Consider the following 27,541-nt stretch of genomic DNA (forward strand, 5'->3'; position numbering starts at 1 on the left):
GCCAAGATTTCAAATTAATGCTGTTTATGAGCTTCATCAACTACCAGTCGGGAGTTACTACTCCAACACTAAAGCTGAAGCAAACAGTGTCCTAACATCTTGTCAGGGGTAGGACTGGCTCTTGAGAGGTGTGAGATCAGCTGGGACTAGGTCTGAGTTATCCTTCAAACGCTGCTCCTGCTGACCCTGTTGCCCTGGGAGCAGCCCTGCCAGCACACAGGGAGAGGAGGGCGTGCCCAAGAACCAGATCTTTAGGCAGGCAGGTTTCAGCAGGACACAGCCTTAGGTAAGAGAATGAATTCAGATGTCTGGAGAACGGCCTAGCGAGCACTTCAGAGACATGCATGCAGTTAAAGCTCATGGATGGGAAAAGCATTCTGAAGGAAATGTTCACTGCAGCCACTTCTTAGTGGTAAAGGTACATAAAGCAGAGAACATGATTTTATTCCTTGAACCCAACTTGAACTTTTTAGGATAGGTAGTTAAAGAAGGGTTTTTAAAATTTTGAACTAATAGTTGTTATACTGACAGAGAACATAATAAACTATACAAAATAAAAGTGTAATGTACATGTAGAGGTACCCAGTCATACGAAAAAATTAAGTAATATAATTTTATTAAACAGCTGAAGACCATAGGATGAAATTCAGTGCAATATCCAGAATTATAATTATACACACCAGTCATCAGCAAATGTTTCTATTTCTGTAGCTGAGCATTAAATGACTTTGCACCTTGGACTGCTACTTAGACCACACTGACTAATTCATCTCTGACAAGCAGCTGACATTTGAAGAGCCACTAAATAGCAACTATAAAAGCACTTTCATTTCTCCATCCACATCCCCAGTGAGAGATTTTGAACCCACATGAACAAAATTGAGAGCCTGTGACAGTTCTGTGGCAAGAGCCTTACCCCTGCCTCTCCCAGTATAATGGAAATCCAGATTTAGGGAAAAAAGTTTTATATGCAATGCTTCTGTACAAAGATTGATAGACAATGTGGTATGTCATTTGCTGTAAATCTATTACAACTTACTACAGGTTTAATTTGTATGTGTTTTATTCAGCCTGATACACTAATTGCTCCATGAGAAGAAAACTTTGGGGCATGGATGCAGTTCACCCAATGAGCTTTCAGATTTCGGGGTGCATCCTTGAAAAAGATTAATTCCTACATTAAAAGAGCTGTAAGTTATGTAAAAATATGAATAAGGAAGGTGAACCAGCCAGTAAGGCAGGATCTGTCAGGGGTTATAAACTAAAAAAAAATAGTTAAGAAAAGCATCACTGTTTCTTAACACACCGCAGAAAAAAGTTCGTGCTGGGAAGTGGGAAGTCCTGAACGTAAACGGGAAAGTCGATCCGGCTCTGGGAAGCACCTGCAGGGCGGCAGCGAGCCCGCCAAACGCAGCCGTAACGCACCGAGAGCCGCGGGAACGAAGCGCGGGGCGCGGCGGGGCGCGCACGGCCCCGGGACAGCGGCACTGCCCGCGCCCGCCGGCTGGGCTGAGCCTCCAGATCGAGGCCAGCGCGAGTTCCCGCCGGACAGGGCGGGGAGCAGTGGGACGCGGCAGCACTCGGCCAGCACCGAGTAAGGCTCCAGGACAGGGGGGACACGGGCCGCTCGAGGAGGGTGCGCGGCCCCGGAGCTGCCGGAGAGCCCGGGCGGGTCCCGCGGCCGCTCCCGCCGGCGGCGCCGCCCGCCGCCAACAACAACAGCGCCCCTCGCCCCCGCCACTCCATCTCACCGCAGCGCCGCCCCATTGGCTGATCCCGCCGCCTCCTCCTCCCCCATTGGTCGCTGCCGCCGCCTCCTCTTTCCCCATTGGCCGCCCGGGCGCCCGCACGCCCCGAGTCCCCTCCCCGCCCCCACCCTGCGCCTGAGCCGGTCCCCGGCGCCTCCTCGCCCGCCCGGCTCGCCCGCCGCCCCTCACCGTGTAGTAGGAGAGCAGCCCCGCGTTGTAGTCCAGCACGAACCAGCGGTACTGCCAGCCCTTCATCACATTGGTCCATTTGCTCAGCGGGCCCTCCATGATAGACGCCATCTTAGCACCGGACCGGCACCGCCGCGCACACCGCGCGTTCGGTGAGGGGAGCGGGGGAGAGACTCGGCGGCCGCCGGGCGGGGAGGGGCGGGGCACGCAGCGACGGGGAGGGGCCACGGGGCCACTCTGCTCCGGGGGGCGGCGTTTGCGCGCGCAGCGGGGTGGGGCCGTGAGGGGAGCGCAGCCCGGCGGGGCGGCCCGGTGTCCGGAGAGATGGAGTTTGGGGTACGGGCATTGAGGGCGCTGCCTGAGGGATTCCATCCCCGCGGCTTCTCCTCACGGCCCCGGGGGAGGCAGAGGGCGAGCCGCCAGGCAGGGCTGTGAGGCGGTGTCGTGAGGGCACGGCGCGCTGGCCCTGCGGAGTGTGAGGGAGGGAGGGCGTCATCCTGTCCCCTAAAGCACTTTGGAACCTTTTAGTTTCTCTCTAAAACGCTTGGCACCGCTTGGAAGCTTTAAGCATCGCTCGCTGGTGTACTTGTCCCTCTGCCTCTCGGCTTTTTTCGTGTCCGAAGTGCCTTAAGTCTAAACCAAAGTGGGCTTAACAATGGAGTCCGAGGGGGCTTCTCTTCAAAGTGCTGCACGTCCACAGTGTCTAAAACCCATTCATGACTCGAAATGACCTTTAAAAGTTAAAGCTTCAATGTGACACAGCTTTCCTGTGGACTGATCCAAGAATGTGGAATGAATTCCCCAGGAGCTACGGACAATTGCAAATCTGTTGTTCAGCGCAAGGCATGGTTTTGGCACTGATCTCCTCTGACATAAGTACAGAACTTGAGCTGTGCTTTAACATGAAAACTTCAAAGGACCCATAGGGATACTCATGTTCCTCCTAGGGATCAACAATAAAACAGCAGAAGTAGTGTTTTTTACCATGAGGTTTGTGTTTATCATGCAGTCTACCATGTTCATTAGTAACATTTTTTCCTTTTCCCCTTATAGCCCTTTTTTATTCTTTTTCTATTAAAATGCCTTTATAGTTGGGCTGAAGTATGTTTAGTGTCTTACAACACTGCAACTTTATACTAAATTAAAGAAAAATTAATAGAAAATCACCCCTTTAGTGAAAAAGAATCACACAAAGGCACTGTGTTTCATCTTAGGAAATAAGAAATATTCCAGATTTCTAATTGTCTCCCCTTATCACATGTCACATTGTACACTAGTTTGTCACCAATGGGAATTTGGAGCATTGATACTCCTCAGAGTCACCTGGTGGTATGTTTATGCATGGGGTTACCAGTTTAAGGTACCTAATGCACAATCTGATTTTGAAATCCAGCTTGTTAATTTAGATAACATTTTTTTTCAAGCTGCATATGACCTTAGTAGTCTGTTTTTGTTCTTTATTTTCACTGACTAAACAAAGCGGGGCTGCCTAGAGATTATACCCAGGCAAGCAAAACAAAAAACATCAGATGGTGCCAGAACATTACTAGTGCTGCCAGTTAAAGCCGTAGCTGGACTGGAGCTTTATTATCTCAGATCACTCCTTCGGCTCTATTACGAAACAGAAGTTGAAACAATGCAAAGAACTCATGGAACAAAACCCCTCTTGGCTTAACCCTGAAAAACCTGTGTGTGGGCAGAGCATCCACAATGGGAAATTCTCCACAGAAGAGCTTTTTATTTACTTTGGTTTGCCAGAGGCTGAATTTCCTGAACTTCAGTTTACACTGCATATCTTAGTAGCTCTTTGTTCTCTTTGACTCTTTTTTGGGGGGAAATGTGACAAAGGCTTGTATCCACCAGAAAAAGCATGTATTTTAGATATCTCGTTTTAGCTAACAGTTTAGAGTAGGAAAAATGGTGTTAATGGGTATAAAAGGGGGAATTCAGCTCAAGGTTTCTTTTAGAAATGTAGTGTGGATAGTCTCTTAAAGTAATTTGGCAGAGATCAGAGAATCATTGTTTTTCAGAAAGCCCCACATAAACTGAAATAAATACATTTGAAATTACAGTTTCTGAGCATTCAGGGTATATCATACAGGTTTATGCACTTTCATGCCAGGATGTTCTGTGCCTGTCAGATAACTCCCCTATATTGAACATGGATCATGAGGGCACTACTGAAGGATTTAGGATTAACTACTTAGAACCTTCTGATAAAGATTCTTGGGGCCTATTCAAATTCTTTTGAAAGATCAATGCAAACATTTTAGTTCATTTAAACAAATCAATAAACTGAAATCAGCAATGTGCCATAATCTCTTTTTTTTTACACTTTTTATTTTAAATCATTAGCATCAATGATTTTGAATTAAAAATGGCTTAAAATAGAAGTTAGTGAGTAACTTCTTAATAGAAGAATTTGGTTTGCTTTAACATGTTCTGTCTGAATTCCATCTGGATCAGTTACAAAGAGCTGTTATTTTCTGTAATTATAGACAGTTTTATTGTGATGTTCTCCATATTTTACACAACTCAGACTGGAGTGTCACCCTCTGTACCATTTAGTACTTACTGTCACCTGAGAGAACAATGAACTACACAGGTAACAGAACTGGGCTGAAGGCAGCAGCAGTTACCTTGTGCTGCCTTTGTTTCATGCACTGCTCCATCAGCTGAAAATCTTGTCCAGCACCATTCTCTTGCCTCACAGAGGTCTCAGTTCAATTATCCTGCCACTGTGTCCCAGCCACACACACATTTCCTGACCATGAAGTGGCCTCCAGGGTATTCAGACTGTCCCAGCAGGAATGCAGGGGGAAACCTCAGATGTGCCCAGTCCTTCCTGTGTTTTCCAGGACATCCCAATTTGCACCCTACTTTTAAAAATTTCTTCTATGTTATTTTTCTTTGTCCAAGCATGTCCAGTAAATTATATTTTTGCCCATTACAGTTTAAATCTTCATGGTTTCTAGCCAAAAGGAAGACACTGCTGGGCAGAGTGAATACCAGGGAAGGACCAGGGTAGACAATGGAGGCAAGAGAACGCTGAAGTCTGATTCTTTATGAAGAAAATGCTTTTCTGTTGTAATTTTGCTGAAGTTATGGCTGAACTCAGAAGAACCTCAGTGATGAAGTTGTGGCTTGTGGGTTTCCTTCAGGGTGTCTGGCAGCATGACTGGCAGCAGTGAAAGTGGCTTTTGGTTCTCCCAACAGCTGCAATTGCTTGGGGTTCTGAGGAACATAAGGAAGGCATTTGAGAAGAGAACAAATAACATTCTGTTTCAGTTGCTTTTCCAACTTCAGAAATGTGCTGGTACTTTAATTTTGTATTGCTTGTCCTGTAAGTTCACTGTGTCAACTACTTATAATGTAATCATCCTAATTAACAATTTATGTTTTAGCCTGATAGTGGATGATTTTTTTTTCACTTGTTTATAGCAAATAATGTCTTTTATTTGTACCTTCAGAGAAACGTTGCCTCCATTTTATTTTTTACGGGTAACAAATGCAGTAATAAACTACAATCAAGTAGAAGATGGAGCATTCTGTGTCATCCTCAGTCTCCAGCTACTGGCCTTTACAGGTATTTTCTAGTCCCTCTATGTACATCCCAACTACACTAAGAATAGGAGCACTGTCAGAGCATAAACATTTTTTTATTTTATTTCTTCAGAATTACGTTTGGTTTAGGGGATTACAGAGAGAAAGATAGATGGGAGAGAATCACCTTCACCCTACAAGCAGTCGTTCTTCAAAGAGGACAATTAAATCAAGTATGACAGTAAGTGCCATTGTAAGTAGATTTTCTGAATAGATTTATTATACTGTCACTGGTTTTAATACAAATCTTTATTAAAAAAATCAACAAAACAGTGGAAGGGGGACAGTAGCTGGTTTCTGAGGCAAGGAAATAATTCTCTCAGGCCTTTCTTGCCAATTCCTGTATGATTCTATGAAATAAAAGCCATTAGCAATACATTTTCCCAATTCTGCCCATTTTAATCTAGTTTTTCTCTGATTTTAATGAATTGTCATAGATTCATTAAATTGTTCAGGGATCAGGAACTTCGTTGAGGGTTATGCAGACCTTTCTGAGTCTTCTAAATGACTCCATATTAGCATATTCTTGAAAAAAATCAAATTATAGCAGGTTGTATGGGAATTGTGTCTCAGAATCCCTGCTCTGTTTTTGCATATTGCTTATGTCTGTGTTTGGTGGAAGCTCACAAGAGAAGGGGCTTTTCTTTTTGAACATTAGATCTGCCTTCCTGCAGTTCAGAATCTCGTCCTTCCATGGTGTGTTTAGGGCACTGGAGAGCACTGGAATATTGGAGCCAGTTCCCCAAAACCCATGGAATATGTCCAGCCAAACTGCAATACCATTTAAGACAGGGCTGAAGACTCTCTCTTGCATTTAAGATAGAGATGATGCAGAAACTCAGATTTATTCTGTGTGCAGTTATTTAATCCTCCCTGGTAGTGCTGTCTGTCAGGGGGATGATGCAGCAAAGACGCAGCTGACTCACCTCGCTGGCACGGACCCTTGGCAGGACAGGGAGGAGTTTGTCAGATGTTGTTGCTGTGTGTTAAAAACAGGGAGTGGAGGTGCTTAATTAAGCAACTCCTGTGACTCACCTAATGGCCAAATCCTGTTAAAAGGTCTACAGAGAAACACACTTTAAGGACATTATAAATTGGAGTATCTTTGAAACAGTAACAAAAGTTAAATTTTTGGTGTGGTTTCTTAACAGTAAATTCAGGTTTTGCATGACAGTTTGATATAAGGTTATCTGGGAGTTGCAGGAGTGTAGATTGACACTTCAGGACTCAACATCTCTTCAAGAAGTACATTTCTGGGCTTGTTGAGGGGCTTGGCTGTTAAGAAATATGATTATCTTCTGCACTTTACTCAGAGGACAAATTCCTCCCACATATCCTGATCACACTTGAGATCTTCAGTGTTCTGAGAGGAAGGAATTAATAGCAGTAAAAATTAAATGGGGAAAACACCTTCTAACAGGTTCTGTAACTTAAACATAGTATAAATCTAATACAAAATAATTTTTTAAATTACCTAGCCTTTATACTGAAGAAATAGTTATGCAGGCTATTTTCCATCTCTACATTGGCTGAGCTCTGGTAATCTGGAAATCAGTGTAGCAAGTAGAAAAATGCTGGAATGAATTTTGGTGAACAATTCATTGTCATCTTTGTATTATTTTATTATAAAATTTAAAATATCATAATTTACTCTTGTGATCAACAGGCCATGGACACTTCTAAATTCAAGGTGCTGGGCCATGTTGTCTGGTCTGTTCTTTCACCAAGAAAAACTGGACCATATTATCCTTGAGGATAATATGATAATTCCAACCTGGTATTGTGTGAGTCTATGATTCTTTGCTGAGTACAGGAGTTTGAATTCACAGCATGCTGAATCCCATTTCATACTCCTAATGCATTGCTTAGATGGGTAATGTCTCATCATTTGATTTAAACATCTTATCATCCTTTGAGCAGAATGTATTTAAAATTTAATGCAGAAGTCCCTGCTATTTTCTCAACCACAAATAAGTGATTCCTACTTTAGCCTCCACAGAGGCTTTGAAAAGATACAGAGGAATGCTGCTCAACTGGAATGTTTCCTTCATTGCAGCTGTGGTATGCAGCCCACTGCTACAAAAAGGCAAATAAGTATAATCTCTTTTCCCAAAGCTTTCTCACCATCACCTTTTTTTCTTGGTATTTGCCCTATTAATATGTTCAGGTAGGGTTACTTGCTCTTGTCATCAATTTAGCAAGAATGCAATCCATCCATCATCATCTTCTCACAAGATTTAGACTTAGAGTTTGATGTGTAGCAAATTTAGCAAGGGAAAAGCTAAGAACTCAATTAGTATTTTAGAGTATTGTCAGTATTCATAAGGATTATATGCTGTGTTTATTTTCAGTTAAGGACTGTTTGTTTTTCTTTATACACTGTATTTATTTGTTATTAATAGATACAGCGATATCAAAGGTAGTATTTAAAACTGGTGTTTATACATACAGATAGGTTCCAAAATATATGTGTATTTTTAGGCTGTTATGAGCAGTATCCACACTCAGTGGTACAAAGTCCTGGTAAAATCTGGAGGGAAAATATCTTTTTCCCTATCTTTTTTTCCCCTGGTTTTGTTTGTTTTTTGTCTGTTTGTCTGGTTTTTGGTGTCGTGGGTTTTTTTTTGTTGTTGGGGTTGTTTGTTTTGTTTTTTTTTTTTTGCTTGATTTGGTTTGGCTTTTTTGTTTTTTTGGGTTTTTGGTTTGGTTTGGCTTTTTTGTTCAGGTTAATAACAGACATCTGACTGTGGTAATTTTTAGGGTATTAAATAAGTGATGAAAGGAAGGATAAAAGTAAAATCAGGGAGACCTGAGCTGAGCAATCCATCATAATACACAATGTACAATGTGGGCCTTTATTGCTCATTTAATTTCCATAACTAGAGGTATTAAAGGGGTATCTGTTAAAACTAAGTTTCCATTGTGTCAATGTAGAATGAGTTTCTGTCTCTACATTTTATTCTGGAATTTAAGGTAAAATTTTTTTTTTTGAGGTCTAGCATCACTCCCAGGGATTTGTGTGTAGGAGGAGTCCATGAACAGTATAAGTCCTCATTTAATACTGCCCTGATTTTTGGATGCCAAAAAGATTTTTCTTTAGCATTACTGTTTCTTGTGTAAGAATGAAAGACAAAACTAGCAAAGTTTATCCTACCAAAAACTGGAGAAGATTTTTTCTTCTTATCTGAGAATGAAAAAATCCTTTTTCATGCCTACTTAAAGGATTTGCTTTCTCCTTGTTCTGATGAAAGCAAAAATGCAGAATTTTTTTTTCATCCTACTCAATTCTCTCTCTCTCTTTTCTATAAGAAATGAAAAAAGAAAGGGAAAACTAATTTCGTAGAAGAAAAATAAGTAGTTGGCAGAATTAGATTGCTCCCCTAAAATCACAATGTGCACTTGGACCAGAATTTAGAAAGCAGATGGGTGCTTTGCCACTGTGTCAGCTCTTAGGATCTGTCAGGAGAATATTTCATTTATGTGTGAACTCTCAGACTTGTGCAGAATGCAGCTACATCAGATCTCCAGATGAAGTGAGACTTCAGTTCAGAGCAGCAGCTCCTGCAGCTCCATCAGCTTGGTATGAGCAGGAAGAAAACCCAGATTCAAGGATCAGGGAAAGCCCTTGCACACCCTGGTGAGGTTTCAGTCTTGGCAGGGGGAAGACAAAAGCCTTGGATATATTATTGGATACATTAAGCTGCTGTCCAAAGTAAAACAACCACTCACAAGAATTAACTCCAGCTCAGGTGACTTCTGAACTGTAAATCATTGGAAGTTTGGGAAGTCCAGCAGAGCAGTGTCACTACATTTTCCACTCCTGCCATTTTCCATAGCTATTGGCTATTGACACTGCTGGAGACAGGACACTGAGCTGTTTAGACCTTTCTTCTGAGCCATTACTGCTAATTTTTATTATTAATATTATTCTTTTTTTTATTTTCATTTAGGGCCTTATTTTCACTAAGGGACTCTTTAAACTATTATTTCAAGGAGAGTTTTGTGTTGTCAGGGTTGTTGGTTTTTTTTTTTCAGTAAAAGAGTGGTATTTCTGTGGGATCTTTAATAATATTGTAGCCTAATTTTTACATTTTAGTAGTCAGACCTTACTTTGCCACTTCTCCAACATGAACAATTTTGCTGATTTTTGCTGAAGCTGAAGTTGCTCAGAACTGTTGAAATACACCCAGATGTCATGGACTGAAACAAAGGAAATCCTACTCAGCTTGTAGGCAGCAGCACACACAGGGCAGCTCTGTTACTCACTTTGTGAGCCAAAAAAATCCAGGCCTTGTTGCATCTGTTTGCTTCCAAGTTTCAAAAGTTCAGTCTGTGAACTTCCCAATGCCCCAAAAAACTATTGCAGCAGTAACTGCAATGTAACTTCTAAGAAAATCCTACAATAATGTTAATATTAAAATTTCTAAGTGCTACTGGAGTTAACCAAATTCTCTGGACAATTGACAAAAGGGAGAGTTACATAATTTGCTTTCCATTGCCCAAGAGAATTAGTTTTTGAAAATAAGCTTGTAAGGAATGTACTTACAAGGAAGTCTAACAATAAAAAAAGTCTGCAGTGCACAGTGAAACTTTAATTTGCATAGCATAAACTGAAGTTGGTAACGTTTAGGACATGGTAGTTTCTTCCAGTGGTATGTTTACTTGGGGTATACACAATAAATAGTTTGTTCTAATTTACTGGTCAAATGTGCAATGTAGTTTGGAGATTAGCAGCCTTGAGCCTTTGGAAATAAGTTACCAGCAAAGAAAAGCATGAGTTCAGTTGGGTGTTTCCACTCCAGGCCAAACAGCCCAAACATTGTTCAGACTTTTCTGTTCCTTTGGTGTTGAGGTAGTTACATGTACATAATCAAGAGCAAAATTTATGACACTGACTTAAGAGATTAAAGCATGTAACTACCCTGTTAAGCTCTGCTATTCATAATGCATAAGCAGGAGAGGAGGATCTGAGTGTATCATTAGCATTACACTCTCTGGTTTATGTTTCTAGTCTGACAAATAGAAGACAGATACAGCTTTTCTGAATACAGCAAAACCAGTAGCAAATGAGCTGTTGTCTTATCTGTCTTTCAGATTTTGGCTTGCACATCTGTCAATTTTAGACAAAACAAAATCCTACACAGATCCAGCTGTCACTTATATACTGATAACATTAACCCATTTGTCTGCAAAATACTGCATCTGTTTGGGTTCATGCTTTTGAATGAGAATTTATTCTAAAATAAATGTAAGATATCACTGCTAAATATCAGCAGTGATATCTTACATTTAATTGCTGCAGTCCCTGCATTACATTTACTCGTTGCACAGAATTTCTAAAACACAGATACAGGAATTTTCTTTTTCTTGTAGGTAGTGGACCAATCTTACACCATTTGTCTTGACTGGGGAGTTAACTTACAATTTCTTTTTGTGTTTTAGCTTGAATCTTCTACACCCACAAATCCTTACCTGTAATACTGTAGTGCTTTAAACATTTCAGGGGATAATCAGTGCTGTGTTGGCTGGTGCAGTGTGAAGCATAGGTAATGTTCTGCAGTGTGACTGATCTCAGTGGTGCTTGGCTGACTGAAGTGATGGCTGTCATTTCTGTTCCCAGCAGCCACATAGGCATTCTGTACTGTGAGTGCCCAGACTGTGTAATTACTTTTTGGAAATGTTCATTTTTTTTCATGAACACCAGAACTCTGCAGTATGCAATCTGCCATTGTCTGGGTTTTTTGAATGTATTTAATAGGACTGCATTTAATGTATCCTGTGTCAGGATTCCTGATGTTAAGAAATTCAGACACCTAGATACAGAATCTGGGGAGATGGACAGATTAATAGACATATATGTACATAGGGGTGGGTGTGTGTGTGTGTGTGTATGTGTGTGTGTGTGTGTGTGTGTGTGTGTGTGCGCAACCTCAGGAAAATTTCCAGGTGTCAAAAAACGGCATCTATGGGAAAATCAAGACATATGGTAGCTTCAAATCAGGTTTACTTTACAATGAAGACATTGCCTAAGGCATAATAATGCCTGCAGGAACAATACCTTCACTTAGGCAAGCTATGGGCAGGGAGTCCTGTGGAAAAGCTAGGAAGTATCACCAGCTGGGGAGAGCTTTCTAGTACCATGTATCAGAGTGTTTAAATGGGAAATCAATACACTTCATAGTCCATGCAATTTAAATTATTTATTTGTGCTTAAGCGCTGCTAACCAAAGCATGAGTTAAAAAGGAATCTGAATACTTCATATTTTCAACCTTTTCTTTGCAGCCTTGAAGGTCAGAAAGTTCCTGTATTTTGCTCTTTCCTTGTTGGTTTTGTTTTTTTAACTTATGCTCAAATAACCCTGCAATCTCTTCACTCCAGAGTATGGACCTTTATTAAAAAAAGACCAAACAAGAGATTGGAAACTGATGGCAGCTGGTAAAAACTGACTTTGTTTTCTAGAGCATGCCATATTTGAAAAGAATAAGTAGACAAGCAGAAAATGAGAAGGAATCATCTTCCAAGCAGATAGGCCCTGTTTATCTAAAGTGGGACAAGAAAAACTTTTATCCCACATAACTTTTACTTTTGGATGGCATTTGAATTGGCCTTGAGTGTTTGGCAGCTCATCTGTTGAGCCATCTGTTTCAGATTATGCATGCTCGGAGGGCACATTGCACCCAGGCTTACAGTTCCCCTGAACACCAGAAATTTGAATTGGCTTTGCAGTTTAGTGATCAGTGAGCATGGATGTGCATGTACATGTGCATGACACATCTAAATAAACTCTGTTTATTTGGGACAAATTGAAGCATTCACACAGCTGGGGAAAGCCTTAGGCCTTGCTCACTGTCCTGGGCCCCCTGTCAGTGCTCAGGCAAGGCAAAACAAGAGAAAAGCACCCAAGGTCCAGGAAATTTCTCTTCTAGACTGAAAAGTTCTGAATGAACTAGGAGGTAATATATTAGCCAGTTTTACAGCCCCTTTAAACAGTGTCTTAAAGGGATTGTAGGGTAGAGAAATTTCAATTTGGCTCCCTCCATTAATGAATCATCTCCAGTCCCATCTCAGTGCCACAGATGAACTGGGCTGGGTAGTGAATCAGAAAGCTGTAACCAACCCTGTGAGAGTCTTTGTAATGCCTAAGTACATCATGGCCAGGAAAGAGGATTTGATCCATAAACTTTAATGGCGCATTATGTGAGTCTTATATTATTTATGGCACACTAGTAGCACTTATCTTTTTCATGGTATCTGCTTTGAACATACTCTTTTTTTTTTTTCTTTGAAAATATGCTGCTTGTTCCACCCCTCCCTTTTCCTTCCTTTCCCCAGAATGCTGACTCAATTCCTTTTACTCTTTCAGTCAGCTTGCAATTTTAGGCATTTCCTTGTCCAGTTTTCAGGGGAACACTTTACTTCCCTCTCATGATCACTGCAGAACTTCTCTGGCTGTTGAATCTCATGCTGGCTGGAGATGGAGGAGATTTCTTTGCAAGCACTAGAGACTGACATAAGAACATCTGCTCTTCATGAAGTTCTCTGAACCTGTGGACTTGGATAGCAGTTGTGCAGTTGTGTATGAGAAGAAAATTTGGCTCACATAGTCTAATGATGGAAAGAATGGTAAATCCAGAACTAACCCGGGGATTTCAGGGCTAATGCAGTTTTGTCACAGGTTCTCTTTCTAGATAAATAGATTTCTTTTTTACAGGTTCTCACATTGAGCAAACTCCCAGATTGCATTATTAGCAAAGTTTGAGTCCTCTGGCAATGAGGATCAGACTTTAGTATAGTTTATAATAAATTGTGAACAGAACATTGACCAAATGTAGATATATTGTATTGTTTGGGCAGATCTTATTCGATGTACATGAAGAGTCTTAATTATGAGATTAGATTGAGCTTGGAAATATTTCTTCTTGGTTCAAGTAGCTCACATAGTTCATTTAATCAAATAACTACATGTGTGCAATTAAATGTGCAACATCTAAAATTTGAGGCGTTTTACTTTTTGTGATATATTTAATCTGCTCATCTGCTAAAAAATAGATCTTCATATTGCATTGCCTATTCAAGTATTAAATTCTATTACTTTTTAAATTAGTAATCCCCAAAGAGCTACAGGAATTTATGAACATTATTCCATCAAGGTTAAAAAATTGAGTTACCTGAAAGAAGAAGAAGTCTAATTAAATTTTTTTCCTTGTTGAATCCTGTTAAGTGCTTTCCTCATATGAGAAATTTGTGAAGTTATTGCAAAACTGTAAGGGCAGGGTTCAGAACTGCAGATATATATAAAAGTCAGCTGTGTGATAATGGTAAAGAGAGACAGAGACAGATTCTGTGCTGGTTTTAGAATCTGCCAAGGACGTGGGTGCTATATTTTGGGCAAGAGAATTCTTTAAGCCTAATGCCATCTGGCTGGCTTTCATCTGTGCCAGTTGTTCCACATGCCAAGCTGCCTGTCCTGCCCCTACCATGCTTCTTGAAGTAGAAATTAAATTAAAAATACAGTAATTTCTAGTAGCCTGATTGGAAAAATATCCATGAAGGGATTTAGAAACCCAAGGAAGCAATCCAAGCTTCTGTGCTTCTGTCAGAGACTTTGATCAGAAGTTTCTTCTTCCATGTTTTGAAGCAATCTTTGGATGCTTTTCCCCTTTCAAGCCTCGCTGGCAGCAAAAGTCCTGGCTGTAGGATCTGCTTCAATTTGTTGTCCAAGGTGCATGATAAATACAGTTAAAACACACATAAAACCTCCACACACTCCCACCTAAGATCTTCTGTTCCATTCTTTTAATTAGTAACTATATACCTGTATTTAGAAATACAACAATACAGGTTTTCCTCACCTTGATCTCTACGAGGTACCTGCATGGTTTGTATTTCTGGGCTGGCAGTTGTGGATCTAGCACAACATGGATCTGTTCTGCAGTCCTCTGTAGGAGACCCACAGTTAATTTTTAGCCTGGGATTTATTCCCTACTAAGAAAAATTGGAGTTGAGCTAAATTAAGCAACTCATCTATAAATTCACTTTGCAGTTAACTAAATAGCTCTACTGATGATTTTGGAGTGTTTTTTCTCATGCTCATCTGTATATATGTAATTTACCACCATTAATCTATCACAAGGAAAGGAGAGAGAAATTCATTAAATCATTTTGTACAGATATTTCTATAAGGAAAAACATTACAGTAAACTTGATTTCAACAGGAACAAACTCTTCACTAAACATAAAGAGACAGACAATCAAGAATGTGTCAGTTTTTGGATGGAATTTGAATGTCTTTTGAATCGTGGAGATTCTTTCAGGAAGAATACATCTTCTGTTTCTGCAAAACTCATCCAGCTATCTGACCTTACCTGCTTTATATGGCTTCTGCCTCTGTTTTATTCCTAAAACCTTGATACTTTTCTCCTTTGGACCTCAGTATTCTTTGTGTCAGTTTTATACCTGATATATATTTGTCTTTTGAGCACTTTGGGGAGGGGAAGGTTGTCCTTCTAGAGAAGGTCAAATTTGTTTGTCATTGAACTGATTCAACAAATTAAATTGATATGGGGATCTGAAAAATCTTGGTGGTTTGATGCTTATGCACCATCATCAATAATTTTGGTAATCTGATGTAGGTATTTATAAATAACATTCTTCAATTGCTTCTCATATTTTGTGAATCACATTTAAATTAGTATTACCAATAACAGTGGGAGTGGACAGAGTCTTTCAGATTCTGCAGTGCATTTTTAAAATCAGAATATATTTTAAAGGAATTTTATTTGTAAAGAGAGGAAGTTTGATTGAAAAACTATTGTGAAGCTACTAAATCCATAATGTATTTTTCAAAGTCACAGTGATGATTACACTGGAATTTACCACAGCTGCTTTAAATGCTACCAAAAGTAATTTAAAGAAACATTTTATTATCAATGGTCACCAGACTTTCACTTTGTAGTTGTTGCATAGCTATATCTGTTTATAGCTGTATTAGCTTCACCTGTTCAACAGGTGAGATATCTTTTATTAGAGATAACAGGACAGGAACATAAAGTGGCACAGAGGAAAGCAAGTCTTTGTCAGCTGATGGAGTTCAAAGTCCATTAATGCTCTTTTGCATCTGATCAGTCACATGCACACCTTAACAATTCCATTGAGGCTCAATCACTGCTGCATTATTTCTGCAACTTAATCTTAAAAAAAACCCAAACAAAATCAACCAACCAAACAAACTAGTAAACAAATCAGTCACTAAGCAAGTAACTTGGTCATATTTAAGGATATTCCATATTTTAATTGCATTGTGTGTACAATCAAATGAGAACATATTTTGAATTGTGAACTATTTACTGATCTTGTACTTTACAGCAATAGAGAATATTCAGTCTTTAATACTTAGCAATGATATTTATTGTATGCATTTGAAACATTTTTCATAAAGACAAATATTTTTGGTACTACCTCATCAGTCAAGTTACACTCTATTATTGATAATACCAACCTGATGTAGAAGAATGAAAAAATATAATTACATATCAGTTATTCAGGAGTCCAAAAAACAAAAAGAGGTTTTAAGGGAACATTCCTAAGTCTTACATGTTGACACCAGTGGGATTATATGTGTTGCACTTAAAGGAATATTTTGCCTGCTGATGTTGTTCAACAGTTGGCCAAGTAACAGAACAGATTCCACTCCCTGCTACAGGGCTGGAAATAAAAAAATCCCACATGGTGGTTTCTCTTTTATGGTCATACAGCAGGATTGTGTTTTTGAGAAGGGGAAATGCAGCTGAAAGAGCATCTGTGGAAATTCCTTCTGCCTGCAGAAAGAGCACTGCAATTTGGTATTTGATAGCTTTCACAGAGTGCAACCTGCAGGCTCCTTTACAGCTCCCAGCACTGATACAGATGTAGGACAGTAATGCTTTGCTCTTGCTTCTCACTGTATTTGTCAATAATTTGTGAGCTTTTCTATAGCAGCAAAGCCACCATTTTAAATGTCACTTGATCAAGGTTAACTAAAATGGTCGAATCATCTCTGTCCTTGTCTACTCTGAGGGCTAAATCATTAACACCTTTTCAAATATGATTGATTTTCCACTATTGTTGAGCCTTTTGACTCATCTCACTGAACTTTTGGCACTCACTACCTTAACCCAGCTGAGATCTCTGTTCTGTCACTGCACCTCCCATACATGAGAGACTTCATTGCTGAGAGCAAGTGGAACATGATTTACATTTAGGAGAAGTTTAAACTACCAGTGTAAAATTAAATATGAATATTGTGTTGTCCTGAATCAGGATGAATTAAAAAATATTATTTAAATGTTGGTACCTGAATTTCTCAGCTTGAAGACTGGGTTGCTGTAGTAGGTTACTGTGATTTGTGAAAGTTATTTTTTGTCTTATGACCAATGTTACTGCATGGGTGTTTTTTTTTTTTTTTAATAATTTCTGAACCATTTTGACATTGTTATGGTTGTAATTAAGACCAGATGAAAATGAAAGAAAGTGGAGAAGGTAAAAATAGATAAGAAGGTGAAAATTATTGGGAGGACAAGTAAGGAAATCTCAAGAAGAAACACTTGCTAGTATCAAGAGTTACAGTAATACCTAAAAATGATATTTTACCATTAACAGCCATGAGTTTGTCTTAAAGACAAACCATATAATGAGAAGAAAAAATACCAAATGCTCTTTTATCTAATTACTTCATGTATCTTATAATTCTGAAATTAATAATCTTTGTGAAGGGCAGAGTAAACTAATTCTAGGTTAGGGGAAGGTTGGGGATTCAGTGTGTAGATTATATTTTTTAATGTTTTCTGTTTTCTTAAAACATAATAATCTTTTATTTGTTTCAGAAAAGTGAGCAATATGTTCCCTGGATTTATGGTATGGACAACATGCCTAAGGAAACAGGGAACAAAAGAAATCATTGGTAAAAGCTTTTCTGCCTGCTACTTTGTAAACATATTAGTTTTCAGTCCTCATTTTGGTTTAATATACACTACACACTATGGTATCGATGTGTTTAATTTATAATGAAGACTGATGCTGTTTCAGCAGTACTATTGCTTGTTCTATTTCAGAACATGTATTAAGCTGTTCAAGGAACAGCAAAATCTCCAACTGCTACATTAGCTGGACATGTCAAATTAATGCCTATTGAAGATTATCTTGGGTTTCAGGTATGGTCTTGAATGAAAAATGTCATTGTGCTGTCAGTCATCCAGCTAATTATCTAGAGGTCAAGCTGACCTCTTGTATGTATCTACATTTTCTCTTATTCTTTTACAACATGAGGTGTAGCCCCATGAAACTGGCTAATATAAATTAGCTTGAGAAAATATGCTTACAGTCTAAAAGAAAATATAAATTGTGTATGCTTTAAAATAGCATGGATCTGTACTGTTGCATTTCAGATTTGCCAACTCTTCCATCAAATATGATTAAAGAGATTCACTCAAGCCGTATTCAGGTTATTTTCAATTTTACCATTCTCTTAATAAAAATTCAATATTATTCTTTCTAATTGCTACAGTTCAAAAACAATTTTAGCCTTTGGATTTCTGAATACTGGCAATATAGATGACATCATTTTACAAAACAAAGAGGTACAATGATTCCATACTGTACTCTGTTTCTGCCAGATGAAGGAGTTAAATTCAGATATATTCAAATACTTCTGAACATCTGAACAGAAAACACTTTAGAGATGAAGAAATATGCAGTTACCTTTATATCCTAGTTTGTGTTTCTTTAATACTGCTACAGTTTTGTAACATTTGATCATCCCACAACCCACTTTGAAATACTTTCAAAGCTGCTATAACTTTGAAAGTGTGCAAACCGCCTTAAGAAGACAAGAGCGCAGCACAAGATGAATTAGCAGATAATTCCTATGCAGTTTTCATCATGATCAATGTACATACTCTAGTAACTAGACATCCTCCTAGAAGATACACTGTAGGACTCACAGATTACATGTTTTATGCAAAAGAAACCCAGAAATTAACAGATCTCCACAGCAGGTCTGTTGGAGTCTGGCTAGATGATTGTAGTGTTCTCTTGTGGCCTTAAAACATAGCAGCCTATCTGTAACCCTTTGTCTAGAAAACTTGCAGCTGCATAAAATGTAAAGAGCACACAGAGCATATCCTGGGGTGGATTTCAGATAAAGGCACATCTGCAGTGGTGACTTCCTAAACCAGCTTGTGTCACTAGTCCTGGAAATAGTCTGAGATTTCTGATAAAAGGTCCCCTCAGTCCAAAGGTTGTCAAAGTTTGTGTGATGATCTTCCTTGTTTCTCAGGAGGGATCTTTCAGTAACCTAGATGTGGGAAATGCTGTTCTGTGTCAGGAGCATGGGTGTTGCTAGGCTGTCTGAAACCTGTGCAATGTCTGTTTGCCTGTGGGCAGGTTCCCTTTATTATAGTCTTTGATCACAGAGCAGGGATTCCTTTTTCTGGCCAGGATTTTGTGTGGTGATGCATATGTTTCCTTTTGTTCTGTAAAACTCAAAGTGGTTTAATCCTTCTTACTTTTAAATCCTTGGTTCTGTATACGCAATGCTGCAGCTCCTGCTCTGCTTTGCACTGGAATTCCAGAGAGCTGGGTACCTCATTTGGTGCTCAGGAATGCAGGAGGCAGGGCTGAGTCATTCCTCTCTCAGCCTCCGGAGTGCCAAAGGGCTGTAGTAACACCTTTCCTAGAACGAGCAGAGCAAGTCTCACTAAGTGCTGTTCGGGGCTGCCTGTGTGCTGATCCACAGGGTGACCAAAGCTCTGAGAGAGGAAGAGATGGACACTTACGATGTTATTTCTGGGGAGACGAGTGGATATGATTAAAATGTTACAAGCTTTACTAACAATCATATTTGGAGATCCATAAAACAGAGGTTGTTATGTTTGACTCCGACTGGTGGAGAGCCTTTCTGTGCTATCTTGCACATTTTCAAATTCAGCTGTGCCTGAACAAGCCACTTTATACTCTAACACAGTGTTTCACATGGGGATTTGCACCAAAATGGTTGTGCTGCTGCTGTGCTCACTGCACTGCTGCAAGGCCCAGTCTTCACCAGCCATTTGGCTAGTTTTGTCTTGTTAGCACTCCCTTGTTTGTCCAGTGCAGACATAACCTTGTGCATTGTACTTTTAAAGAAACAATAAAGAACACTGAGATCTGGTACCTATTTGTCAAAATGCCAGTACTTAGAATCGTAGAAAATCCTATTACACTTACAAATAAAAGCATGCTAATACTATTTTCCATGTCCTTTGGGCATAAAGTGCACTGTAGTAGAGGATCTTGCAACAAAAAAATCAACATATAGCAATTCTTACAGACCTGATTACAGATAAACATTTCCTGCAGGAGAATTCATGTTGAATGCAAAAAGATATAAAATGAAGCTGTTAAAATTCTTGCAGTTCATTGATCTTTTGACTTTCTTATGTTCTTAACAAGCTTTCCTGAAAACCCAGCACAGAATCCCACCACTCCTTACACAATTCACAGAAGATACTGCAAAAGGTCAGCAAAGGGAGAAACAGAAGAATGGGGTTTCCACTGAGGAGGAAATAAGAGGAGAGGTACATTTAGAAAACCCCTCATTTCCAGATTTCAGGAGCTCTTCCACCCTAGCCAAGCCCTGGTGAGCTGCTCATGGCTAAGCCAAGAAGGTCATTGGAGGGCATTGTTTTGCAAACCTGCCAACAGCTTTGAGTAAATTTTAGTAGCTGTGATTTTCTCTTGGCTGAAAGTAAGTATGAAGTCCAGTTTTGTGATCCAATGTCAGGTGATGACATCTCGATTCCAGCTGAAAAGCAGAGAACTGTTTTTCTTCTGGGAGCTGTCATTCTAGATTTGTGAAAATCTGCAGTACAATCATTCACCATCAGCAGGCTGACAAGTGCTGTTGTGATTGTTATAGAGATGTCTGAGGCTCTGAGCTGGTTGTTTTAACTCAGGTGGTTGGAGGCATCCAGGACAATTTGTCTGTGAGATGCACAGAATGATCAACAACAGATCTACATGACCACATTAATTCAGTGTTGGTTATATGAAACTCATTATTATTTTAATTTGTAGAGGCCACAGTGGTTACCTTCAGTGATTCTTGTCCTCTGACTGTGGACACAGTGGTCATGCCTGATGACTGAGTGTGCACAGCCAGGGTGAAGGTACATAACCATGTACCTGGCACTGCCTGCTTGTTCCTGAGCTGCAGGTGCAACTTGGAGTCTGCCACAGGAGCTTTGGAGAACAGCAGCTTTGGAGAACACTGTGGAAAGGCTCTCTGGATGCAGACTGCCGTGTACTTCACAGTTTGAGGGAGTAAAATGGGGGGTCTGTTGTGTTTATTTCGTAACACAAAGGTTCAGGAAGGTCAGGCCCTCAGGAGCAGACCAGTTGGAGCAGACCTCCCTACTGGACAAGCATTCTGCTCTGAGGGGACTTGGGGCTTTTAATTGTGCTCTGGGGTGACACAGCTCTGCTGGCTGACCTGCACAAGTCCCTTGCCTCAACACCCTTATTCTAGAGCCTTGCTGTGGCTCTGGATATCTTCCTGGACCTGGTGGGAAATACTGGATGCAATACCCAGGCGAGAAAGGGAACAGCAGCAAGAACACTGCTGAGCCAGATAGCCTGCCCACAAAATCCTGCTCAGAGCAGCTCTCGGCATCAAGCCTCCAGCTCCAGAGCCAGATCCCAGGTCCCTGTTTTGCATTTTCCTTCTCTTTGCAGTGAGAACACATCAGCCTGGGTGTAACCTCTCTCCTGAGAGGCCACCAGTCCCTGCCAAGCTACAAGACTGAGAGATGAAGGAAACAACTGACAGAGCAAAGGGCACCCACATGAGCTCATGGCAGCTCAGAAACCCAGACTCTCCAAATGCCTACCAAGGGGCCCCCTCCCAAAAATACTGCTCTCCCTAGGAGACACAGCTGTACCATTACAATCTTCTGGTATTAATTATTCTTGGATAGAATTCCAATTTTAATCAAAGAAGAAAAAAAATCAACCTAGAAATATAAAGTCTGTGCTGTTTTCTAGGGATTTTTCTTATGGGAAAAGTGTGAGGTGGAGTAGAGAAGTGACAGTGAGTATGTGAATGGTGTGAATATTTTTATATCTATTCTGTTTGCTTTTTATATTCTTCCCCTCCCTATCTTCTTTTCTTGCTGAAAAAATGGCTGAGAAACAGGTTGGTAAAGCAGAGCTTCTATAAAACCTTTATTAAGGAATAGGTGGGAAGGAGGGATCCCACATTTCACGACAGATGATGAGCACTAGCAGCTCAGGATGACTGCCAGCTTAGGAATGACAGGATGCAGAGGTGGGGCACGAGCACACGACTGAGCTGAGGAGGACAAAAACAATGCATAGGGGTAGAGAATTATGAACAGATAAAGAAAACAAAGCATGTAGGGAAAGCTTTCCAGTAATCAAGTATGACTTCAGTTAATTTCCTCTTACTGGTCCAAATGCATATTTCAAATTAATATGTGTGCCTAAACCACCTTGGGTTAAAGTAGAAAAATAGGAACGTTTTTCTCTCAGCCCTCAGTGACTGATGTATGCTGAGGTAGTGCAGAGCTCAGAGTAGGAGTGGAAATAAGCCAGTGGGAGGAGGTGAGCAGGTACACGAGGAGCAGGAGAATGAGTGGGTGACACAAGTATTTTTCCAGCCAGTCTGTACACAACTGTTTCCCATGGGTTTGCAGAATGTGGTGCAGATTGCTCCCGACTCCAGCTTGCTCCTTTGTGCCTTGTTGCCTGTGATGTCTCATAGTTTCTCCTGCCATAAGGGCTGCTCCTTTTTTCTGGTTACCCACCCCAGAAGAGCCACTGTTGCCCTGAGTACCAGCAGAGAGACAAAAAGATGTGCACAACCATGAGTTGCCTGGATAGGCATCCAATTTCCTGTGAGTGGAGGGAAGCAGGAGGCCGAGCCCAGGGCTGCTCCTCACTGCTGTGAGGATGTGTCGGGTCAGGACATCCTGCTGGGCTCACGCGCCGCTTCCTCCTGGGCTTTGTGCCCAATTCTGTTGCAACTGATCCCAGACCTGGTTTGCCTCCTGTTTTGGGACTTCCCCCACCGGTGTCATGACTGGACTGGAGAACTGCAACCATTCACCATGCTGGAAGCGTCTCAGGCAGAAGCAGGGCCTACAGGGAAGGTGAGGGAGAGGCCAGGACCTGGCAGGGGGGGAATGTCAGGCCAAGGACTCCGGCTCCGGGTTTTCGCTGCAGCTGCCTCAAGCGGGCTCCGGCTCCAGCAATCCGCGCCCGGTTTTGCGCGCGGCTGCGCTGCCGTGTGGCGGCGGGGGAGGCTCCGGCTCCGTCCGGCGGGCGGGCGCGGATCCGGTGCCGGGATTTGCCCGGGGCCGGCTGGGGAAGTTGCCGAAGTTGTGCGGCGAGTGGCGGGGCCCGGCGCGTCCTTCCTGCGGCCCGGCCGGGGGCATGGAACAGCATGGCCGCGCGCCTCTCCCTGGCACAGGTAAGGGGCTGCGCGCCCGGCCCGGCCGCGGGGCCGCCGCCGCCCGCTCCCGCCGCAGGCACGGCCGGGCGCCGCGGGGCTGCCCGGGGGCCCGCGCTTTGTGCGGACGCCGCCGCCCCGCAGCGCTGCCCCTCCGCTGTCAGGTGGCGGCGGGGCGGGGGTGTGTCCGTGTCTGCGGGTGGGAGGAAGGGAGGGAGAACGGCAGCGAGGGGAGGTGGACGGGCAGCCCCGCGCCGCGACCCGGGGGTGCCACGGGCGGGGAACGGGTCCCGCCCGGCCGCAGGTGCCTCTGCCCGGGGCTGGGGAGACCCGGCCCGGGAGCGGCCCTGGACGGGCGGGGCTGCGCCGGCGGCGGTCGCGGTCCGTCTTTTGTCTGCGTAGGACTCGGGGCGCCGGGCTGGAGCCCAGCGAACCCCGTCCCGGGAACGCCGAGGGCGGGCGGACTCGGGGAGTGTTCGCGGAGGGGCTGAAAGGCGATAGCGCCGGGTTAAGGTGTCCGTGCCCGGTGCCAGCCCCGCGGGCACACCCGGCACCGAGGGGTTCTCCGGGGCAGCGAGACTATGGGCAGGTGACCCTGGGAGGGACAGACGAATTCCTTGTTTGAACAGAAACCCGTCTCCGCAGATACTGCTTGCAGCATTGTTTTACCTCGGTTTGGTGGGCCCCGTGCTGTGGGGACCCTGTTGTCACATAGTGCCCATAGAGGTGCCTCAGAGTGAAGAGCTGTGCAGGTGATGGCCCTAAAACTTGGAGACTCTGGCACTGTTTCGTACTCCTGTCATCTCACTTCACCTCAATCCTTGTTGTTCGCATTTTTTTCTGGCCGTAATGGAATCACTTCACACGGGTTATTCTATACCGTTAGGATCGTGTCTTATTGCCTAGAGCTGCGATAGCTAAGGAACGGCACTTTTTGGTACTTTTTAATTTCATTTAGCAGTGAGATGAGAAATTCCCATTCCTTCCTGACATAAAGCTGAGGTGGGCCTCTTGGTTCACCGTCCTGGCTTGGGATGCTTCAGTCTGATAGCCAGCTGTGACATTTACAGAAAGCAAAGCGGGTAAATGAGCTTAATGAATTGCTTAAGAACACGGAAACTTAAAAAGCTGGCAGCAAGGCTGTACAAGTTTGCAGTTACTTGCACAGCTCACTTTTGAGAATATCAAGCATTTCAAGGAAAGATGGGGTAGTTCAATGAAAAGGTAAGCAAATACGTGGAGAAAACAAATGTGTCTTTAGGAATCTAAAGGTATAGAGTTATGAAGTATACTACTTTTTGTGAAAGCTTGCTTTATATTAAAATGGCTAAGTTAGCATTGTCTGAATCTCTTAATAGTCTTCAAGTAAATGAAAAAGCTTTAAACATTTGCTTACTGAGGGAAAGAAGTTTGCACAGAGCTGCTCTGTCTCTTGATTTGGGGAGAGGAGTGGGGTGTCAGCTCTGGTGTGTTCTGCAGCAAGACATTATTGCTTACAGGCTGTGTAATCCTTTCATTGTAGAATTTCTTTACTTTTTTGGTCACATGGATGGGGGACTAAATACAAATGTGATAATGTTGACAGAAGCAGAAAAATTGCCAGTATCCTTAAAACCATTGTGGCTGCAGCTTACAACAGTGGTTAAACTGAGGGAGATATTTCTGTGTGGTGACCATTTATGTGGGGATTTCTTTTTTTGGCTTGTTTGTTTTTTCTTCTTGTGTTGCATAAGAATCATCTTAGGAAGTCAAGCAAACCTGAAGATAATTCTTTTCAACATGGATTCTAACATGTGGAATTTTTGGGTTATAAAAAGTCCTCACAAGTGTTCAAGTGCTCAGAATGTATTGAAGAGCATGAGGAAGTGAAAATGAGGGCATGGGGGTGGGGAGTGCAGTGGTGGCTGTACCGAGATCAGTTAGGGACAGCAGCAGTGAAGTTGTGCAGATCACTACGATCTGCTCTAGGTCACATGGAGAGAGCAGGGGGCACATGAACCTGCACTCAAACTCTGCTGGGTCCGATTTTCTGTTCCCCTTCCTGTGCTTTTTTTGACACTACTTTAGCATGGCTGGGACATTGGGTATTTCCATCTGAGATGAGGGTATTTTCAGATGGCTTTGCAGCTGCAGTGTCTGAGAGGGCTGCACGTCCTTTATTTGAATACCAAAGCTGTAATTTCAGTAATTTGAAACTTTTCTGTGCTAATTGTATTCTTTTCACTGATTAGTAAAAACACTTCAGGACTGTGTAGCTGTAGTGAAATTTATCACAGCAAGTATGCTTGAATAAGGGTTGCAAACTGAAGGTGTTGATGTCCCCCTCTTCCCTCCCTTTAATAGTAAATATCTGAAGTATTTTTTATCTCCCCATTTTGAGCCCATTCTGGAACATCTTGTTGCCACTTGTATTTGCTCAACGCATGACTGTGAATTTAATGTGGAACTTCTAAGGGAACTTTTACCATGGGAGTGTTTTGTTGTGGTTGCCTTTAGTTTGGAAACAAGCAAACAGCAGCAATGAGAAGGAACTGACCGATCTCACAGATTGTCATCTGTTGTTGGAAAAGTCAAATGAAGCTATAACCAGTATAAGGGGTTGTATGTTTTGACCTTTGAAGGATAGTTGCTTTTCAGACCAATTGCATATGGGGAATTTAGGAGAGGAAGAACAGAGAACTGAAGATGTGGAAGATGGATGTTGAGAATGGGGCAGAGGTGTTTCTTGAAAGGTGGATTATAATGGACATTTGGTACTTTCTAGTTGCTCTTGAAATTAGAACTTGTGGTTTATTCTGAAAAACTGGCTGTGATTGAAGGGGAAGCTCACAGCTCAGGGAAGCACTGTAAAGTACTCAGGAGGAAAAGGAAGATAACTTTGTGTTTCTCTTCCTGATGAAATGCTTTTTGTGAGAAATGTGGTCATTGTCTTGAAGTAGTTACGAGCTGCTTTGGTAAACGAGACAAAAGTCATGCAATATCAATTTGTATCCTAATTAGCTACAAGTCTCGTTTTAGACTTGAGCATTGTGTTGGAGAGTTGAGAATGCTGTACTGTTTTGTTGAAGGGAAACATGGAGTATTACACTGAGGCTGAGCTGGATGGATTCCTGTCTCGAGCACACATTGCCAGGATTAAGGTCTTGTTACTGGAATACACAGGATCCAAATACTTGCAGTAGGAATGATACCCTCATAATAATGAAGATATTATGTATAATCTAGAGCCAGAGATTTTGAGGTCTCTGGCAAACTTCTATTGTTTATTTTTGTTGTTTTGGTTTTTTTTTTAATAAATCAGCAAAATTGTTAAATAAAGATCCGTTTGTAATTTTTAGTGGAATGAGGAACCTGTTGTTCCTCTTTCTGTCCTGCAAATGAAGAAACCAGAGTATGCATGTGTATATTTTAACCTGCACATAGAGGGGACTGACTGCTCCTAAAGCAGATAAAACCTAATTTTTTTGGTTGGTATTGCATCCACCATGTTAGAGAGAAGCTGCCTCTTAAAAGGCAGTGCAGCTACTCTTTCATTTTGCACAGGCTTTGTTCAGTACTGATTAGAAGATGGTGGAGATTTTCTGTAGCAATTTGAAAATTAAATGGAACCATTTCTAATTATGCAGTGACAGACATCTCTGCAGAGAGAAGACAGCAGTTCTGTGCCTGCTTCAGCTGTTCAATGGGAAAGAAAGTGCTCCATTTTTAAGTACTTGGTAATAATTGTGTAGAAATTTATAGTAAATATTTTCTTTACATTTGTTATTGCTGTAGGAGATATTCTTTATTATATAATTAAAAGTGGTAGAAAGCTTTACCCTGAAACACTTCAGCTAAGACAATAAAGCAGTAGAGGAAAAAGAGAGAAGTTGATTATTGTTTTGAAATGTCATAGTAAGGAAACCAGCTTGCCTTGAGCTTACCTGCTTTTTGGCTGGCTAACTACAGGAAGAATATTTAAGGCCAGATTGTGTCTGTTGGAAACTCTTAAAATGAGTGCTGGAGCTATGTGTTGTGATAGAATATGGTATTAAGGATTTTCATCAGGATAGAATAGCTTGTTTCTCCCCTGATACCTCATTGGGGTTGGAAGGGGAAATTACTTTTGTTTTTCTCAATGGACAGCTTTTGTTTGTTTGTTTTTAAGCCCTTTTGGGAGGAAGGTTGTGGCTGGATGGGGTGGACAGACTGGTAATAGTATCTTATTACACCTAAATGCAAATGTGCCAGAGACATGAAAACATGGGGATTGATTGACAACAGAAGATGAAAAAGACAGGTGTCCCTGAAAGTGTTTTTTATTTCCTGGGTTATCATTCTAAAGTTCATAGATTTGTATCAAAGGTTGTGATTACTACAACACACATTACCCTTATGAAGTGATCAACTTTGAAATGGAACCATAAAAATGTCTTTCTATTTTTATACGCTGTGGAATCTGACCTTTTCTCCCTCCCTCATTTTGCATATAAAACGAGCTGAATTTACTCTGCAAATGGTTGTTAAAAATCCCATAAA

At 41.5% G+C, this 27,541-nt stretch overlaps 2 protein-coding genes and 1 long non-coding RNA gene across 10 annotated transcripts in view; 2 read left to right on the forward strand and 1 right to left on the reverse strand.

Annotated features, from left to right (window-relative positions):
* OSBPL9 (oxysterol binding protein like 9) overlaps positions 1-2,071 on the reverse strand; it is a 57,457-nt gene extending 55,386 nt beyond the window's left edge. For all 5 annotated transcript variants that reach the window (XR_009487469.1, XR_009487470.1, XM_059853838.1 and 2 more), the window contains exon 1: positions 1,938-2,071. Coding sequence is in view for 3 of the 5 variants with exons in the window: in XM_059853838.1 (XP_059709821.1) it covers positions 1,938-2,048 (111 nt within the window). In the remaining 2 variants the exon portion in view is untranslated. The remainder of the gene's footprint in view (positions 1-1,937) is intronic.
* Positions 1,948-21,579, forward strand: LOC132330955 (uncharacterized). 4 transcript variants are annotated; one of them, XR_009487472.1, is made up of 4 exons: positions 1,948-2,089; positions 5,408-5,523; positions 5,614-5,733; positions 21,289-21,579. It is a non-coding gene; the product is annotated as an uncharacterized LOC132330955 (long non-coding RNA). The 4 variants fall into 4 exon arrangements; XR_009487471.1 differs by having other exon boundaries at positions 5,614-5,721; XR_009487473.1 differs by lacking the exon at positions 21,289-21,579 and adding an exon at positions 12,938-18,014.
* A 1,177-nt stretch (positions 21,580-22,756) lies between these two features.
* Positions 22,757-27,541, forward strand: part of EPS15 (epidermal growth factor receptor pathway substrate 15) — a 47,939-nt gene continuing 43,154 nt past the window's right edge. The window contains 3 exon segments of the mRNA XM_059853835.1: positions 22,757-22,868; positions 22,870-22,962; positions 22,964-23,044. Coding sequence (XP_059709818.1) covers positions 22,758-22,868; positions 22,870-22,962; positions 22,964-23,044 — 285 coding nt within the window. The 5' untranslated portion in view covers position 22,757.

This window comes from Haemorhous mexicanus, chromosome 9 (genome assembly GCF_027477595.1).
Source record: "Haemorhous mexicanus isolate bHaeMex1 chromosome 9, bHaeMex1.pri, whole genome shotgun sequence".
NCBI classification, from domain to species: Eukaryota; Metazoa; Chordata; class Aves; order Passeriformes; family Fringillidae; genus Haemorhous; species Haemorhous mexicanus.